The 16,970-nt window shown below is 39.4% G+C and overlaps 1 protein-coding gene across 5 annotated transcripts in view; it reads left to right on the forward strand.

Annotated features, from left to right (window-relative positions):
• LOC117213095 (voltage-dependent T-type calcium channel subunit alpha-1G) overlaps window positions 1–16,147 on the forward strand; it is a 110,057-nt gene extending 93,910 nt beyond the window's left edge. For all 5 annotated transcript variants that reach the window (XM_033458438.1, XM_033458410.1, XM_033458419.1 and 2 more), the window contains 13 exons: window positions 1,946–2,111; window positions 2,626–2,972; window positions 3,244–3,436; window positions 3,514–3,663; window positions 4,488–4,868; window positions 5,411–5,603; window positions 5,686–5,947; window positions 6,033–6,163; window positions 6,247–6,396; window positions 6,614–6,906; window positions 8,766–9,045; window positions 9,590–9,849; window positions 10,708–16,147. In XM_033458438.1, coding sequence (XP_033314329.1) covers window positions 1,946–2,111; window positions 2,626–2,972; window positions 3,244–3,436; window positions 3,514–3,663; window positions 4,488–4,868; window positions 5,411–5,603; window positions 5,686–5,947; window positions 6,033–6,163; window positions 6,247–6,396; window positions 6,614–6,906; window positions 8,766–9,045; window positions 9,590–9,849; window positions 10,708–11,637 — 3,736 coding nt within the window. In that variant the 3' untranslated portion in view covers window positions 11,638–16,147. The remainder of the gene's footprint in view (window positions 1–1,945; window positions 2,112–2,625; window positions 2,973–3,243; window positions 3,437–3,513; window positions 3,664–4,487; window positions 4,869–5,410; window positions 5,604–5,685; window positions 5,948–6,032; window positions 6,164–6,246; window positions 6,397–6,613; window positions 6,907–8,765; window positions 9,046–9,589; window positions 9,850–10,707) is intronic.
• The last annotated feature ends 823 nt before the right edge of the window (window positions 16,148–16,970 follow it).

A 16,970-nucleotide genomic window follows, 5' to 3' on the forward strand; every position in this document is an offset into this window, starting at 1 on the left:
CGATAAAGGTTTATCGATACGATCAGTTGCGATACACAGATTACGAATATTCGCGGCGATCGGGTGGTCTAGACGTTGATGACAACGAATTCAGGTTCGATAACGAATCCACGGTCCACGGAATGACGAATGCCAACGTAATACACGATTCTGATAACTCTCTCGATAACTCAATCAGCAATTCGCTCAACGACTAACTAACTCGTAATCCAAATGAAACTGCCCTTATGTAGTCCTTTTCCCACTCCTCGGGTCAATCTCTGTTTTTCAGCAGAGCTGCACAACTATTTCCTACTTCCTTTATTACACGTCCCTCCCGTGACCCTGGGTACGTTCGGTGACTCGTTATGTCACCAAACCCATCGTCATAAACCTTAAGTGCCCGCATAACTATTTCTTCGTTTATCGTTTAAATGTCGTCGTCGTAAACATCTGAATTAGGGTATTAGGGATTAGGGTAAAGAAAGGTCCCGATGTCCTTTCATCTCCGACATACATATTCTTATTTCTTTTTCTTTTTTTTTTTTTTTTTATTAAATTCTACGTTTCATTCTCATAGTATCGAACTTTTGTCATTTTCATTAAATGATAGAAAATACAGTCGGATTTAGTTAGCGTGTAAAGGTAATAACAACCGTGGTGGTGTAGAAATATCTTTTGCAGCCACTGTGGGTAATATTGAATTAATAAACTAATACAGATAACAGTTGAATAATATAAAATAACGTTTAGGTATATTCCTTGGAGCGGGAGCTACAATTTGTTTGTTGACCCACCCTCTAGCTTAGGTTCTCATAATCCTTACGAGTTTTATACATGAAACTTTCAGTGTGCATGTAACAGTCATAAATCTACAGAGCGTGCTTTTTAAATTTCCATCGCAGCCTCAGATGAAAGAGTTGTAAGAAGCGATCTTTGCTATCTTCTTCGAAATTCCGACCAACTGCGGTTCCTTAAAAAAAAAAAAAAATTTTCTTACGCGTCATCTAGTAAACGAATTCTTCCAACTTTTTCAATAAATTCAAGATCAATTTTTAAACAGTTACTCTGTTTTTAACTCTGTGTGTACCTTAGTACGCCACTGTGGAGCTTCGCTATCTTACTGTAACCTTCTAAAAAAAAAAAAAAAAAGTCGTTGTTTCAATTTTTAATCAGTGTAAAGCCGTGTAATTTTTTGTGCGAGTATACCTTGGTCGTATAGCCCCCACAGGGCGCACTATTACCGCACAAACGTTCGCGTATACTCGTGCGATAGATTTGCATAGCGCACGAGTATGCAGTTACGTGTGCAACCGGTTTAAGGGAAGTAACATCAATCTTTGTCAAAGATGATTACGGTCATCCATAAATACTTCATATTGGTTAACGACTCGGTCATTGCGTAATACGTGGCATAACTGCTTCGCTGTAACTGAAAATTTGCTAAACCATAATTTTCTTCCTCATTTGCATATGGTTATCCGGCGAAAAGGCGATGAAAATTCAATCGCAAGATTTTAGTTGCATAAAGCATAGCGAGTAGCAAAACTACATTGAATAATGAGAATTAAAATACCATCGTTAAGGCGTAATACAAAGATATGATTTACGTTGAAACTACGAGTGTACTATAGAAAGAAATGGTAAAAATCTATTCGTGGCAGTTCGTTCGCCAGTTAGGTTTTCAATAATTCATCATATCGCAACCAAGGTAAATTTATTCATGCACATAGTCAAACGTAATATCTACAAGTTAAATTACTAATTCTGTTTTCTTGTTCAATTATTTGCCGGAGAATGTTGTCGAAGCGAAATATGCAAGTAATGCAAATTGATGGTAACGTCGTATTCGAAACACCGATGTAACAGTAACGTAGTCCGCGATAAACGTTGTTCACAATAGATGATCATGTTTATGCTCCAGTTTCTCCTTTGCCGTGGTAATTTTCGCAAAATTACCTTTCAGTTTCAACGGCGGTTATTTACACGGTTCGATAAGAAACGACACGCAAAGCGACACACCGAATAATCGAACGACCGTCCTAACAAGCAATAATCGTAGTCTCAGCCCTAATAATTCCATCGCAAGCCGTAGCTCCTCTATACGGCGTTACACAGCAACGCCTAATCAGGTGAGTCTTGTCAAAAATTTCAAACTCGTTATGAAACGCAATATTTCTTTTTCGCGTATATTAAAAGTCTATCGATCAAATTCGAAGATGGTATCCCACTGGGGGTAGCCATCCACGTGTTACATTATTATACCACTAAGCTGTAATATTTTACCAAATGTCCTACTGGACAAATTGTAAAATGTAAATAAATAAATAAATAAAAAAAAAATTAAAAGTCTAGATATAGAGAAAAACGCGTGTAGAAAAACGTATTTTCAAAATTAATCGTCGGTTGATTTTGAGATCGAATTGATTAAATTATTTCAAATTTTACATAGAAAATATGAAAATTTGTATCGAAATCGTAATAATACCGTAGGAATAAGAGTTACATTTTTACGAAGAAATTTACAAATATTAATCGTCAACACGACTTGGTTTTCCAAGTAAAAGATATTCTAGCAATCAATTACGAAAGATAAACTTTGGTAATTCGTGATAAAGTGATCACGGGGATTAATATGTTTTAAAGATGCGATGGATTAGCGATCTTTCGCGAAGGAACTCGTTGCGTGGAAACGAAAACATTCAGTCGCCGACGAGGAAAACCTTACCTCTAGACGAGGTGCCTATGCAATGCTCAACGGCACGTACAATCAATAATCTGTCAATGGAGACTGGTCCACTGCCCAGAATTAAACGACTTCCCGATCAAGATGATGACAATCCCCGTACAGACGAACAGACGCCTCCCTTGAATGGTCATGGTAGTGCAAGCAGCATCGAGAGAATTAAAAAAATATTCATGTTTTTTGAACCGAAAGGATGCCTTAAGGAACGTGATGATTACTCGCTTTACATTTTTCCACCGAATAACAGGTACGTTTGTGTGCGCGCGCCACGCTTTATGTGCGATATTTTCTTAAAAAGAAATCTATTTACTTCAAGCATTTCGAAACAAGAAAAATACGATTGAATCAGTTAATACATTTTTTAATATTCCTTTTTTTTTTTAAATGAAAATTCAATATCGTCGGATTGTTAAATATTCTTAAATATCGTCGATACAAATTTTTACTACGATTAAGCGTGTTCCTCGATTTGACAACGAACGATCGTCCCACAAATTGCAAACGTATTTACGTTTCAGATTTCGCGTTTTATGTCGGCAGTTAGTCGATCAAAGATGGTTCGATAACGTGGTTCTCTTTTTCATTGGTCTGAATTGTATCACACTGGCGATGGAACGGCCAAATATACCACCGGATAGCGGAGAGAGACTTTTTTTATCCACTGCGAATTACATTTTTACCGCGGTGTTTGCTGTTGAGATGTTTATCAAGGTAACAAAGAAGTTTTGATATCTCTGCGAAAAACAGAGAGAATATCTTCCACGAAAACGGATTACAATTTGTCGCAGGTTGTTGCATCTGGTATGCTGTACGGATCCGACGCTTATTTTACTTCAGGATGGAATATTATGGACGGAGTTCTTGTGATCATTTCCATAATCGACTTATCAATGTCCTTACTGTCGGCGAGTAGTCCAAGAATATTTGGAATACTGAGGGTACGTTTCTCTCTTTAACGTGATTCTAACGTAAATTCACTTTTACATTTGTTTCTCTTCTTTGTCTTTCTGTCTCCTTTTCATTATATATAGAATGCGAAGAAAACACGCCAAAGAGATTTGCGCAGATTATATTCAACGGTATAAAATAGAATAAATTTGTTTTTAATCGTCGTATTTCTCTAATTAAATCAAAGCACTGATTTTCATTTGTTCCATCGAATTCGAATACTCTATGTTTCACATTTTGATTTACGGTTCAACTTCACGAAATTTTCTACACAGATAGCATTTAATTTCGTTGGAATCTGCGTATACACAGGCACACAGTTTACACCGTCTTAAAATTGAGATATCTTTGTAAAACGAGTAAATAATTAACCCTTTAATACTTAGTGTCGTGCCTGTCGTGTCACGCCTTTACGCATATCAGAGTTGCTAATGACGTGACAGGGACGTCACTTGACGTAGCAGAGACGTCACTTGACGCCAGGATGCTAATAACAATCGATGAATAAGTATGTGGATAAATCGATGCCTAGCACATGTTACAATATACGTTATACATGAACATTACTCATTTTATACAATACATTGTATACAAATTACTCTAATATTTGAAACACTGCATCATCTAAAGCGATTAATAAAAAGCTAATGAAAAACAATTATCCTGAAAAATATCTTTTCAAACTATTCATAAACATTCGAATAAATGAAACGATATGAAATTGACACTGTTTTGGGACACATGATAATCGCGTTTCGCATAACTTTCTCACCTGTTATCAAATAACCCTAACCTATAATTCGTATCGTTGCAGGTTTTTAGACTTTTAAGGTCACTAAGACCATTACGGGTTATTAATCGAGCTCCTGGTTTGAAACTGGTTGTTCAGACATTGTTATCCTCTTTACGACCTATCGGCAACATCGTTTTGATATGCTGTACTTTTTTCGTAATCTTCGGTATCTTGGGCGTGCAGCTGTTCAAGGGTGCCTTTTATTACTGCGAGGGGCCTGATATTAAAAATGTACGCAATAAGACGGACTGCCTGGCCGACAAGCGCAACGTTTGGTTAAACAGAAAATACAATTTCGACGATCTTGGAAAAGCGTTGATGTCGTTGTTCGTATTATCATCGAGGGACGGATGGGTGAACATCATGTACACCGGACTCGACGCTGTAGGCGTCGATCAACAGGTAACGCGCTCGAGTGCGCCAATTTTATTTGCATATTATATTACCACTTCGCTTAATCTACATATACCCTAGGGTCATTTATTTTTTCCCCCAAAGTTCTTTCTTTTTAATACCAACATTGATTCTTAATTCGACCAGATTATCGATCGCAATACCATAATCCCAAGTAGGATCGCCTTTTACATTTACTTTCTGGTGGAAGATCGTTTCATCGCCTTCAGAGGTTATCGTTTTTACCGTCGTGGAAACGATACTTCCAGTAAATAAAAATGACATTTGTAACGTGTAAATCGTCTCTGGTAACAGAATTTTTAACAGCTTTGGTGGTATGCGTTCTTTGGTTGGCGATACGAGCTTCGATTATGTCGGTGAAATTATTTAAAAAAATGTACGTATAAAATATACGTATTCCAGAAAGAGAGCAAATGAAAATTTTGAACCGTGGTCTTACTTTAACGATTATTATGAAATTAGTAACTGGTTTATCCTGATTGTAATCCGATTAGGTATACCTGCAAAGTATCCCTTATCATCCGTTTCAGCCAATCGAGAATTATTCGGAATGGCGACTGCTCTACTTCATAGCTTTTATCCTGTTGGTTGGCTTCTTCGTCCTTAACATGTTCGTGGGCGTTGTGGTGGAAAATTTTCATAGATGTCGCGAGGAACAGGAGAAGGAGGAACGAGTGAGAAGAGCTGCCAAACGAGCCTTGCAAATGGAGAAGAAACGACGAAGTAAGAAAAGGAAGAGTGTGCTTTGCGTTTAACTGAACGAGATCGAAGAAACGAAATTAAAGGCAAACCATTCGATTCGCAGAAATGCACGAGCCACCCTACTACACGAACTACTCAAAATCGAGGCTATTCGTTCACAACGTTGTGACTTCTAAATATTTCGACCTAGCAATTGCTGCGGTGATCGGCCTGAATGTTGTTACCATGGCGATGGAATTTTACATGATGCCAAAAGCTCTGACTTACGCTCTAAAGATATTCAATTATTTCTTCACCGCGGTCTTCATCCTCGAATCTTTTATGAAACTCGTTGCCTTAGGTCTACATCTTTACCTTAAAGACAAGTATGTCGTACTTTCGTCAAAAAAGAAAAAAGAAATACATTTTTTCGCGCAGTATCAAATATTCAAACTGACTGTTTCACCCTAGATGGAATCAATTAGACGTAGGAATCGTGATATTATCGGTGGTTGGTATAGTTCTTGAAGAAGTTGAGTCGAAGATCATTCCGATCAATCCTACGATAATTCGGGTAATGAGAGTTTTACGAATCGCTAGAGGTAAGTTACAAAAAAAAAAAAAAAAAAAAAAAGAAAGAAAAGAAACGAAGGGGATCGGCTAACGATTGGAACGATTTTTGTAGTTTTGAAGTTGCTGAAAATGGCAAAAGGAATACGCGCCCTTTTAGACACGGTAATGCAGGCGTTACCGCAAGTTGGAAATCTAGGATTACTATTTTTTCTGCTCTTTTTCATCTTCGCAGCTCTTGGTGTAGAACTATTTGGCCGATTAGGTAAGCGCTGAATTATCACAGAGAATTTTTCAAACAACGATTTTCTTTAAAACCAACTTACCTATCTCTCTTTACTTATTCTTTCGCGTACAATCGTTTTCCCAGTTCTGTTACAATCTCTGTCCCCTGCTGTCCACGTTGTATATTTTATGTTATAGTACCGTTTGCTACCAGTTCTTGTAGGAATTTAGTCCACGATATATGTTAATTATTGCAGAATGTAACGACGACATGCCTTGCCAAGGTCTCGGGGAGCATGCTCATTTCAGTAATTTTGGTATGGCGTTTCTAACGCTTTTTCGCGTAGCCACCGGCGACAATTGGAACGGTATCATGAAGGACACCCTGAGGGACGACTGCGACGAAGCAGCGGACTGCGTGAAGAATTGTTGCGTGAGCACCATTATAGCCCCGATATTTTTTGTAATTTTCGTGCTGATGGCACAATTCGTTCTTGTCAACGTCGTCGTCGCCGTGCTCATGAAACACCTCGAAGAAAGTCACAAACAGGTGAGAATTAATCGATTAAACTCTTAATCGATGTTCTATTTCCATGAATGAAATGTCTAATTCTTTGTACCTAAATTATACGAATTAGTATGTCGGAGAAGAGTCAGGAACAGGGTTGTGGGCGTTTGATAGACCTCCCTTGGAGTTGGCCAGCGTTGTGTTGTAACGAAGATACGGCCTGATACTACGAGTATCAACACTACCGATTCGACAATCAACAGCGGCGATTAGGCACTCGCGACACTAGTGATAATGGTCTTAGGTTCGATAACGAATCCACGGTCAACGGGAGGATAGATATACTTGCTCTAACTCAAACGTGTTCTACTCGCTCATCGTAAGGCGCTACTCCCTTCGCCGATCAGATCTCGAGAAAGAATGAATTTTCGTCCCAATGACGCTACCGAGGCCAACTATGGTGGGGTGTCTAAGTACGCGAGATCCTCGGATCGACGTCGCTGTCGATTGGTCGATTCGAGACAAAAGCTACCTGTTCGTTTGCACAAATCTTAATTGCCGAAAAACCCAGGTTTTATAGCGGGTCCTCGGGCTAACCAGACTTGTACTGTGTACGTGCCTCGACATCAGGTATTCATTGTCCGAAGGAACAGTTGGCATGTTTTACTGTCGGGTACCTCTGTGGGTATTTCCTTTAATGATGGTCATAACATCGCTCCGCACCTTTGTTAGACGGAGCGCCCGTCCCGTTGACCGCGGCTACGTTCGACGGCTGATGATCGCCTTGAGACCAAGTTTATTATCACAGATAATAGCAAACAAGTACAATTGGGCAGAATTGCGGCAAATTGTTTAATTACAACTTTAATTACGATTTTACGGATTTTCCCAAAGTTCCAGGGGAAGGCCCCGGTGTCCTTTCGTCTCCGACAAGTATAATTAATAATTATAGTGCGTTGAATGTGTTCTGTAACGCGACCCACTCTTCGTACACTCGTCCATTTGTTCATCCATAATAATCTATATCATAATAATCATAATGATAATAATAATAATAATATCAATAATATCATAATAATCTATATCATAATCATAATAATATATCTGTTTTCAGTTGTATTTCCCTATCTACGCTGTCCTTAACATTCGCTCGGATCATTAACAAACTCCAAGGAGCCATTAATCCTGTGTCGAAAACGAATTTTTACTGACACTTATTCCATATGCCATCCATAAAGCTTATTAGGCTTTCTGCCTAGTCCCATAGTTTTACGATGCGCTTTTTAACTCAAAGCGCTTCTTGGGTTTATTAACCTAACGGTTAAATCTTGCAACACAATCTCTAACATTTCCCTATGCTTCGCTCGAGGGTGCGTTCCGTACCTTCCAGTAACCGTTAGTGGGGACGGTCAGTTCACACTTTGCATACTTGCTTCTATATCAATTACCAATTAGCTGGAAATTGCAATCGACGAATTCGCTTGCCCCATGTTCTACCTGGAGTTTTCATTTTTACCACGCGCATCGTCCATACTTCAGTCGTACTCAGTCAGAGACACAGTGAAACGGCATCGCTTCGCTCACGTTTAACTTTCATCCGTGCACCGAGTGTTCCAAGTTATTCTTTGTGAAATATAAAGTTACATTTAAACTTTAAAACCTTGTGTCGGATTCTATCTAAATATCTATATTGTCTTAATCGAGACAGCGAATTCGACCGATTCGTGGCTAATCGGGACAAGATTTTCGTTGAAAAGTTACACCGCAAACGCGTCTTTCCCTGAACATGGTTAAACAGATTGTGAAATAGAACGATTCGGTGTTGAAAATGTATATCTATCGCGTTAAAATGTAATAAAATTGCTAGAGAATCGACTTAAAATCTAAAATCTATTTCTCAGATGGAAGACGAGCTTGACATGGAAACTCAGCTGGAGAGGGAATTGGCCGCGGAGCAGGAAGAGCTGTTGGAGGTAGAGGAAGAAGAGGAAGACGAGGAAACGGTGAAACGAGGAAGAGGAGACGATGGTGGCATCGAGGAGGACGACGACTTTAGAGAACGCGAGTCTATTTTAGTGACGAACGAGAAGATTCTTATTAAGAGAAGACCTGGTCTTGCCAAAGTTCGTTCCTTGCCTGCGAATTTTATTTACAATCCACCACGGGAGGAAGACGAAGGCGGTACGTGTACAGTAAAATATTCGACAACTGAATGTAAATTATGGATAGATGTGGCAAAGCCAGCTCAATCGACGAATCGCGTAACGAATCTTTCAATTTTCCATTTTGCATTAGGCAAAACGATATTTCAAACTTGCGTACGATTCGTGGTAATCTATTTTATTCACCAGTCGTTATTAAATCTAATTCATTCTTTGATTATTAAAATATTATTTGATTGCCATCTGTAGCGTTACATCTCGATATTAGATACTAAATTCTAATATTTTAGGAAATTTTATATCGATCTGTTTAAAGCACTGGCAATGTATTTTTGTAATTTTGGATATCGTTTTTCAACGATGAAAACTTGTATGCGTTTTTAAAATACTTTTCCATATATACTTTTCATAAGAAATTTCCTTATTACGAAATAAGACGTAATAGGCTAAAAGTATTTTATGCTTTTACGTTTATCAGGAAATTTTAAGGTGCACGATAATATGTGATTTTTTTTTTTTTTAACGAATAATCTAAAAGATATCGCAATTTCTACGTTTTATAGACGGAACGATTTTCGCCACGTTGTCGCGGCGCAATTCGTATCATCGTTCCAGTTCAAGACCGTCCATGTTCAAATCGAAGCGTCGACAAACGTTTCACTCGGGGCATAACCAGAGGAGATCCTTACTGCCGATGCATTTTGAAGTCGCCGAAGTTTTCGAGAAGCCACTGAGCAATCTAAGCGTGCCTCGAATTATTCCTCAATGCAATTACATTGCAGTAAGCCGAGAACCCACCCACGCGCAGTGTCTAAGGTTACAGGTAAAATTATTTTTATTTTCTCTACGAACGACAAATTCTAAGCATGATTAGTTTTCATCGGGATTATAATTTTATTTCCCTTAGGTAGGCAATTTTGTTAACAGTTACAAGTAAGTTTTCAGTTTGCAGATAAATCGATAAAGTAAAAAGAAAATAGCACCTGATGACCCGTTTGTTGTTCTATGCTTTTGCGTTCCGAGCACGTACGAGATGCTTCCCAGAAGCCAAACTGATCAACTCTATTTTTTACCAATTTCTCATCTTTCTTACATAAGTAGACGATCAAAGTTTCATTTTTAGAAAACAAATTACGTACTCGCGCGAGTCTGTTCATTACACAAACAATACAGATGACATAAACAATAGAAAATTCCGAGATGAATGTGAAAAGACAGCCTTTGCAACGTCATCCCTTTTGCTTCTCGATCGATGGAGTTGATCAATGCGACTTCTCGATAGCCTGCGTAATACTATTTCAACCGTATAGTACACGCATAGTAATGTGTTTATCGTTCTATGCAAATTTTCAATTACCGTGCACATCGAGGCGTCAAATACAAACTCATTTGCCACGCTAATTATTTTATCGTTAAACACAGTGTCTATCGTTTCATTTAATACTTTACTTTTTACTTTTAAACTCCTTTCAGTGTCCTCGCAAACTCCTCACAAAAAAAAAAAAAAAAAAGGAAAAAAAAGATAAGAAAGAAAAGAAAAATCATCATTCACCTCCACAAAGAATCCTACATCTCAAAGAGAATTTCAAAAACTCTCTCTGGCACATTTCCTTCGCTATTCACGAAGCAATTAACCATCGTGATTTCTCACCAATTAATATATGCTAATTTACGTTGGCAGGCGACCAGCAGCAACGGACAAGAGAACAAGTGTTTGTTGAGCGTGATCAAACCTCCAACGAGTTCTTCCCCGGTGTCACCGGCCGGCTCGGTAACCACGCTAGCCTGTCCTAAACTAAGCAGCGAACGTTATCTTTTGCCAACGGCCACTATTTACCCGTCCAAGGCAACGTTGAGTCGCAGGCCATCGAGCGACACGCAGTCACAGTCGGACACGAACGTGAGCGTCGGTACCGCAAGCAACGCCCCATCCAGAACGCCGAGCGTGTCGAACGATTACACGGAAAACGGTGCATCGAAGGGTAGCAACAAATTGGACGATTCCAAGAAAACGAAAAACGAGCGACGGGTATCTGCTCCACCGACGGACGATCTTGACGTGCAGTCGATAATTAACGAAAGGAGACCGTCCAAGCTCAAGTGCGGAAATTCCCTGGGAATGGCGGCCGGTGTCGGTGACCAATACCCTCCGTCGATTCGTACGGGCAGCTACGTATACGTCACCGAGCAACGATCGGAGGAGGTGTCGCCGATATCGATCGGTAACATGAGCGACAGCATGATGGCAAGCACGAGCGTGAGCACGAGTGGAAGCGCGAGTGCAAGCGCGAGTGCGAGCACGAGTGCAAGCGCGAGTGCAAGCGGAACCGGAAGCGGTGGCGCTAATGGAAGCGGTAGCAGGAACGGAATCGCCGTGGTAAATATACCGGAAGCGGTTTGCACGACCATTGGCTCGGACGTTCGCATATACGTGGACGATACCGACTCGACGAGCAGCAACAGCCATCACACGAGGAAATCCAGCGAGGAGACGCCGGACGGGTCGACGTCCGTTTCGTCCGTCACCGCGGTCCACGATGGAACCGACGTAACGGAAGAAACGAAGGGGAGGTCCGAGAGATTCGATAGAGCACCCTCGGATCGTTCTTAAAGTTCAAGATCGAATGGTCTTCGCGCGATCTACACTCCTATCTGAAATTTAGAGAAACGGATTCTAAAAAGAAAAAAGGAAAAAATACAAAAAAAAAAAAAAAAAAGAGGAAACAAAAAGCAAAAGTAATCGGTTCTACCGAGAAACAGTATAGATTTCTATGCAACTGCTAGCCGACCATGGTATCCACGGCAAAGTACCATGGAGGGTTCTGCGAGGGTTCAATGTTTGGGCTCTAAGAAAGACTGTAGTGCATGACAATATAGTCGTTATATTCTAGTAACTTTGCCGCCGTGAACTTGCCAAAGATAGGGAGCAGGAGGTTTAGGGAAGATCGGGAACATCGGAAGGGTGGATGGATGGCGTTTTCTGGGCAGGGAAACGGATTCGCTGTTGGTCGAGCGTGTAACCGAAAGCGAAGATCAATGGGAATCGAAGGTACGGGAGAACGTGTTCGATCACGGATAGAACAATTGTGTGTTTTCAGCGCGCAAAATGAAATAGTTCGAAGGGATGACGTGAATGAGAGATCGCGTGTGCGCGTTAGCGAACGGCTGAACGCGCGTGCAAACGACAAGCGAGGGCAACCAAAGAAAAAAAAAAAAAAAAAAAAGAAAAAGAAAATCAGAAGAAATGAAAAAAAAAAAGAAATGAAAAACCTATGACAATCTATTATTGCCAGCGGAACTGATCTTACGTTCCGTTAAAAAATACACCGTGGAAGTCGATCCGTAGGAATTGGTAGGATGAAGAACGATGTAGTTCTGCGTCAATAATTAGAGAATTTATGTAGTCGTTAGGTAAAAAAGAAAAAAAGGAAAAAAACAAATTTGTCGAGTCTACGCGACAATTGCAATTAATCGGACCACACTTTCTCGCCTTTCCTTTTTCTCCAGCTCGTCGAATAAATAACGCGTGTCGTTCGCAGGAATGTTTCGAGAGCCGCGGCGGATCGTGGGTAGCTCTCGACGGAGAAACAGAAAGGTGCCAAACCGAAGGTACGGAAAACACAATGAGGGAAAATGAAGAAGAGCACGAACGCGAATGGTCATTACCGAAGTGCCAGAAAATCTAGATAAAAAAAAAAAAAAAAACAGTTTCGGACTATAAAAGAAATTAGGAGAACAGAATAAAAAGTAACGTAGTCTTATCGCGGGACGGAGATTTTAGCTGCGGAGAGACAGGAAGAACAAACGGAACAAAAGAATCTCGTGTATTAACAATAGACGTTAAGAGCTTCGTAATTAAATATTCTCAGAACCAAGGTGGTGCGTGGTCGAAACGGGGGAAGAATGGGGAGGCCGAATAAATATTGTTACGATTGGCTAAAGTAATAAACGGCCAGTTCATAGTTTAGTCGATTATACTGGTATTTTTGTCACCTCTTTCACGCTAACTCTATATAACGAAACAAAAGAAGCAAACTGGACGATTAGCTCGGAGCTCGAGGTAAATACGATTAGGAACTTAAGACTAACTCCGACGTTGTGATAATCTTTAATACAAATTGAAACTCGTACAATCTATAATCTCTATGTCAATTGGTATTAACTTGGACGGGTTCGCGTGGAAAGCTATGACGACACCAGCTGCCGTGTACTTCCGAATAAATCCTGCGGCGACTGACGATGAGTCAAGTATTCTCTTCGTTTCCTTCTCTTCGTTTCTTTCTCGCGTTCTAGAACGTTCTTCTCGTTAACATCTGTGATATACTTTAATCGTAGTGTATTTCCTATATAAAAAATAGAGAGAGAGAGAGAGAGAGAGTGTGAGAGAGAGAGAGAGAGAACAAAAGAGCGCTACAAGAGTAAATGGAGGGAGCGAATACAGCAGGACGACAAGCAGAGAGCGAGGAACAAAGATAAAGCAACAATTAAAGAAACAAGAAAATACGAAACGACGGTAGTGCGACTTTTTGATAAAAATAAAATGAAAGGAACGTAAAACGGGGACGAGCGCGGAACTATGGTTTGAAGCGAGGAATAAAAGAAAAAATAAAAAAACAAATATAATAAACGCAAATATATAAATACGATAGAAGAAACTCTACTGTACATACATACACTTACGAATATTCTATACTATACACTCGGTGTGGTTTATTTTGATACTACCGCGTGCGGTAATATTTAACGATTGTCGGGGATAAATTCAACAAATTAGAAACGATGAAAAAATAGCAAAAGAAAAAAAAAAATTAAGAAGAAGAAAAAGAAGGAGTAATTAAATAAAAGTAAAAGAAGAGTGCAAGTATAAAGTAAAAAAATTCTATGCCTTCTAACGTTGACGGACGTTGACGAACCTTCGTGCGGTGGTGGTGCCCGCGCTTCGAACGATCAAAGGCAATTGGTGATTTCTCTTCGTTGACTCGAAGTTTCATAGGTTGCTAAAACGTTAACGAGCGCTGTGCGCCACGTTGCTTTTTAAGAGAAAAAAAGAAAAAAAAAAAGAATATGAAAAAAGAAAAAAACGATAGTCACGCGACTGAACCGAACGATCGATCGATCGATCGAACGAAAGAACCAACCTTCGGTTCCAACGTGATCGATTATCAGCTGCCTCGCGTGTTACTTCGATCGTTCGATAATCATAGGCGTAACGAACTATTACCAACGCTATAAATAATAATAGTCTCTTCGTGTAACTCGTTGAACCTGTTAAATCGAGACAGCTGTTAATTAATAATCGCTGCGGGGGTGATCAATTCGTTTCAATTACCTGTTAATCGTTAATCGTCCGACGAGAGTGACAATCGTTAGCGAAACGTACGATGGCGGATAGATTTCGGCCGACTCTTTCCTCATCGATCGATCTATCGTACGATCCCAGTAGTAAACGAAACTACGTAGTGGTATGGACTGTTCATAGTCGAAACTTACTCCGTTTAAAAGGTCTAATGTAAATCTTGTACGCGCAATCACGCCTATTCTACTCTTACGATTTACGTAAAAACGAGGCATCTCCGCTCTAATGTTCTGGTTGTTGCGATTATCCATTCGAAATTGTTACGTTAAACGAGCGAAGAAATTTCTGACGAATTTATGGGACAGGGAGAGATCGACGCGATTCATCAATCGATAACGAAGAAACGAAGGAAAGGAGAAAGAACGTGTCACGGAAATGTAGAGTCAAGCTGTTCGTCGAGGTGAAACTATTCGTAATGGTAGCGTATCGGACTTCCTTGGACCTTTTAATCAGAACTCCTAGATTATAATGTATCCGTATAATATACATATATATATACATATATAAATGCGTGTGTATATATATATACACGATACACGTACATGATTAACGTATAACGCGCGTCTCTCTGGCACCACGACCGAGTTTCGATAGCTCGATAGCGTTAGACGACTGACCTCCGAATTATAGTTTACTCTAGCCACGGGATGAATCGTGCGACAGCGCGCGAGAATTCGCCGTTCAGTTGCACGTGTATTTGTTTAGCGAAACAGACAGTAAAAAGCAAGCGAAGAGTTTAGAAGATGTAAAAGAGAACTGAAAAGATGAGTGAAACAGAGGAGAAAAGGCGAATCTACTTACGTATGTGCGCAACATGGCGATGGAACAATTTCTATCCGCGAGAGAATCCGACGAAGACGAAAGAGAAGAAGAAGAAAGGGAAGCAGAAGGAAAGTGGAAAATAAAAAGTGGGAGAAATGGAAGAAAAATATAAACGAATAAAATTAACAAAATGAAGAGTATATACATATATGCGTACATACATACGTGAACACATATACGTATATATATATATATAGTTACGTGAATAATAAGTACAAGAGATGAAATCGTGCACGCGCACGTACATCAGAGTTATTAAACGTGTTATTCAGTGTACTTGTTGCCGCGTGCCTCTCGAGTCTGTTCTTCGCCCCTGAACGAGGCAGTGCGTAATCGTCTATTTAAGAAAAAAAAAAGGAATAAATGAAAAGTAACAAAAAAGAAATAAAAGAGAGAAAAATTACAAAAAAAAAGAGAAGAAAGAAACAGATATAAAGAAGCGAAAGAAGAACAATAATGGAGGAGGAAGGATAAGAAAGAAACGCGATGAAAGCCAGGGGGAATAAGGAAGAAGACGGTTGAGGGAAAAAGAGAAAATGTAAAATAAAGAAAAAAGAAAAACAAGAAGAAATAAAACGAAGAATGGCTAGCCGCCCTCAAATGTATCGTGCTATTTTAATTACAACAGTAACGTACCAGGCATGGTCCATACGACCGCCGAGAAGCGTCCTTTTTGTCTGCCTGATGCGTACATGTGCGTATACGTGAATTTTTTCGGGGAGAAGTCTAGCCACGTGAATGTTCGATCGAATTTCGAAAGAAAAAAGGGAAAAATTAGGAAAGGGAAGAGAGAGAAAATGAGAGTATGGGAGAGAGGTGGAGAGAAAGGTTGAATGCGTGAGTGCGAATGTGCGAGAGAATGGAGGAACACGACGATAGAAGCGTAGAACAAGACTAAATATGTACAAATGTAATAAATTGAATGACGATTACGTTGAATTGACTTCATGACTTTTTATTTATTACTTTCCCTTCCATTTTGTTTTTAATTTAGTGAACGCTTTGGATTTCTTGAGCTTAATTTTGCGTAATGGAGAAGAAAGATATATACAGGGTGTTCGACTACAGGTATAAGGAAATTCAAGTGCCTGCACGCGAGCAAACCTCCTTACACGAACGAAAGAAGGTCAGCCTAAACAACGGAGCGCAATGATTCTCACACCGAAAGACACACATGGGTGATAGTTTACCTCGTAAAAGTCGTAGAGCTTGACCAATGCGCAAGAAGATCATGATATTTGGAGATGTAAACAACCCTCGCGACATTTTGCAAAAAAAATGGTAGATTGAACATTAAACCTGTTTACTCATAGAAATCCATAAGAAGTTTGGATGGAGTTATTTAATTTTAAAATACTCCATTCTTATTCATATTTTATGACTATACCATATACCATACATATATTGATACGAACACCTAGTTAGGATCGCAGCCAATTAGCTCATATTACTTTCCATATAATTAATAATTATACCAGTTATACAGGTAAATAGTTTACTGTATAGTGATACAATTAGTAATTATATATCAAAGAATACTGATTGCCCTGGATTGAAAAATATTATTTAGTTGAAAATTGTGAGACATTTCTCGATAGCGAACAAATGCTTACGAATACCGTGAATGCAATGCAATCGTTTGCAAGAATTATACTGTTCGCAATTCGAATATATACTGTGAATTTTCGTTATTAGAATACGAAATACACATTCCACTAATACACTATAGTCGCGTGTTATAAATATTGGAAAATATTTGCAAGAAT

This window comes from Bombus bifarius, unplaced genomic scaffold (assembly GCF_011952205.1).
Source record: "Bombus bifarius isolate JDL3187 unplaced genomic scaffold, Bbif_JDL3187 scf7180000007970, whole genome shotgun sequence".
Classification (NCBI taxonomy): Eukaryota; Metazoa; Arthropoda; class Insecta; order Hymenoptera; family Apidae; genus Bombus; species Bombus bifarius.